At 49.3% G+C, this 2951-nt stretch overlaps 1 protein-coding gene across 1 annotated transcript; it reads left to right on the top strand.

Annotated features, from left to right (window-relative positions):
- Nucleotides 1-1581: 1581 nt before the first annotated feature.
- Nucleotides 1582-2935, top strand: LOC111636906. Its single transcript, XM_023382294.1, has one exon. It carries the CDS (start codon nucleotides 1626-1628, stop codon nucleotides 2883-2885), a length of 1260 nt encoding a protein of 419 aa, XP_023238062.1. The 5' UTR covers nucleotides 1582-1625; the 3' UTR covers nucleotides 2886-2935.
- The last annotated feature ends 16 nt before the right edge of the window (nucleotides 2936-2951 follow it).

Genomic DNA, 2951 nt, shown 5'->3' with positions numbered 1-2951 from the left:
CATTTTTTAGAAAAATTACGATCTAATTATGTTCTCCTATTAAATTTATTCAATTTAAAATCTGAGAATGACTAATTAACCTCCGCATTCACCATCACGAGTTAGAGTTAGAGTTAGGGTTAAATCTCCAGTTATTGGCAAGTTGGTGAATACCAACTGGAGAAGTTGGTATTCACCAACTCCGAATCTCGAGTCAAACACTAAACTCTAACTCTAGAAAATCTCTAGAGTCAGAAATGGAAAAGGAAGGGAGTTGGGTGTGCTTGTGTAAATCAAAACAAGCTGTCTCTCATCATGAATCAACAGAGAATTTACAAGATTGTATCAAACAGGCTTGAAAGAGCTGTTTTATCCTCAACAAGGGAGGTGTCAAGTTTTCATACATTGGAGCATGTAGTCTGGAAAGTGATGGTTGACGTTCGTTGAACAAGTTGAGACCAGCATGCCAATCAGGGCGGACCTGATAAAAAGCTCAGCTCAGCTCAACTTCTGATTGGTCGGCCAATGGATTTAAAACTTGTATATAAGGTGACATTGGAACAGAACTACTAGGACGGGCGGGGCGGGAAGCCCTTCTGGAGCTTATGAATACGATATGGAACACTGGTCATCTTCCGGCGGAGTGGCGGTCGGCATATATTCTTCCGATCCTAAAACCGGGGAGACAGGCGACTTCATGCGCGGTATACAGGCCGATCTCGCTTACATCAAACGTGGCTAAAATCTTTGAACGAATGCTATTACAGAGGCTACAGAGGGCCTTGTTGGAATCCAATACGTTTCATGAAAATCACTTTGGTTTTCTACCTTATCGAGGGGCGGAAGATGCGGTAATTCTTATCCACCACACTATTTCGGTGGCCCGCGCCCAAAAGAAGTGGGTGTATTTGGTATCACTCGACCTGGAGGGTGCGTACGACACGGTCCATCAGAACGGATTAATTGCCAAGCTAGTCCACTACGGGTTGTCAGGGAAACCGCTTCAGTGGTTGTGTGATTTCATAGTGAATAGAGAGTTTAGGGTCAAGTGGAGGGGTGTGCTCTCGGGCCCACATAAGTTTAACTCCGGAGTACCGCAGGGGAGCGTGTTGGCCCCGCTTCTTTTTTCCCTGTACATGGCTGACCTCTGGCAGGTGATCCCAACGGATGTGGTGAGCGTTCTGTACGCCGACGATCTTTACGTTATAGGAACGAGTACACAGGCGGATATGGCTAGGTTTCGGATCCAGAGGGCGCTGGATCATATTGAGCACTGGTCGGCCCAGTGGAGCATGGTATTCTCTGCGCCGAAGAGCGGTGTCATCGATTTTTCACCAAAGCAACACAGACCGACTGTACCCCTACGGTTAGGGTCGGGAACGATTCCTCAGGTCACGTCAATGCGAATTCTAGGGGTGTTTCTTAATGAGACGTTCACATGGAGGGAGCACGAAAGTTTCCTTCGTAATAAATTAACAAGAGCGAGTTCGTACCTCCGTTATTTTGCTTCTCGGCGGAATGGCGCGCGTCAGAGAAACCTACTTCAGTTGATCAATACGGTTCTCCTCCCGATGGCGGAATACGAGGCACCTCTCCTGGACGGAGCACCACCGTCGGTCATCAACCGGATCGAAAAGCCTATCCACATGGCCCTTAGGGCGGCTCTCGGGGTGCCACTAACTACTTCGCTGCTAGCAATGTATACGGAAGCGAACTACATTGGTTTAAAAGCACGTCTTACCTTACGGACGATCAGACATATGGTCACGCACATATCGAGGGGCCGTTTTAGCTCGCTCTACCGTATTTATTCGCAAAGGCATGGTCTGGACCACTATAGATGGCGAAGATACCAGGAACCTTACGTGTTCAGGGCGGTCTCTCATTTACGGAATCTCGGGATAGCGATTCCGAACATTTATCGTCAACAGAATCTGCCGCCGACTGTCGAGCAGATGGGCTCGCGGATAAATATTGATGTGTTTAGGACTGGGAGTATTCGTTTACCTGGCGAGGACAGGGTGGCATTTGATGAGTGGATGCGCAAATACCGCGATGGGTGGGCTTTAATCGGGACAGATGGGTCGAAGTCACCCAATCGGACGTCGATGGGCGTCTTCATATCAGAGGGGCGGAGGAGTGAGTCGTGGGAATTGGACGCTCAGTGTGGAGTTTTCGGGGCGGAAGCTGCTGGTGTTTTGCGGGGGTTGGCTTTGTGTTCCCAAAATCCTTGTCCGACCATTATATGTACAGACAGTCGTTCAGTGCTAGAGGCGTTGGCTAACGTGGGGTATACTTCGGATGCGATCATCATCGATATTGCGGCGGCAGTCTCGTCCTTTCCTCAGCCTATTGTGATGTTATGGACTCCGGGGCACGTCGGTATTGCACCCAACGAAGACGCGGATAAGGCAGCGAAGGGAGCGAATTTAACCGGTTCCTGGAGGGGCCCGCTGTTGCCTAAGGACATTCATCGGTCGGTATGGCAAGACACACGTAATTTGTTACGGGACCGCTGGGCTGCGGTCCATAGGAACAGGGGTAGGGAGTATCTCCGTCCTTTTCACCCGTGGCCTTATCACCACGCTTCATCGCGGCAAGCGGAAACACTCCTGGCGAAACTACGGACTGGTACGGCCCCACTCAATGACTTTCTTTATTCGCGTGGTATTGTCCCGTCCCCTAACTGTTTGTTCTGTGGGGAGGCAGAAACTACTGAACATTTCTGGCTAAGGTGTCCAGAGTATACTACGAGTCGCATGGACCTACTGAAACACTTACGACTGAATTTACAGACTGTGCGTACATTGTCTCCTCTGTATTGGCCACAGGCCGACATGTCCTCGAGGTATCATGTCTACCTTCTAGAACAGTATATTCATCGATCGGGTCGCTTTAACAACTAAGGTGGCGCTGCACGTCGGAGAAAAAGCGAATAGGCTGCAATCTCCATATAAACGAGAGAGAGAGAG

The sequence above is a fragment of the Centruroides sculpturatus genome, unplaced genomic scaffold (genome assembly GCF_000671375.1).
Source record: "Centruroides sculpturatus isolate CEXI.00-Female unplaced genomic scaffold, Cexi_2.0 scaffold128, whole genome shotgun sequence".
Taxonomy (NCBI): domain Eukaryota; kingdom Metazoa; phylum Arthropoda; class Arachnida; order Scorpiones; family Buthidae; genus Centruroides; species Centruroides sculpturatus.
This window is presented reverse-complemented; position numbering and strand designations above follow the sequence as displayed.

What these genes read in the sequence shown, in the direction of transcription:
- LOC111636906 (XM_023382294.1), top strand. Translation starts at nt 1,626, where the DNA reads ATGGCCCTTAGGGCGGCTCTCGGGGTGCCACTAACTACTTCGCTGCTA.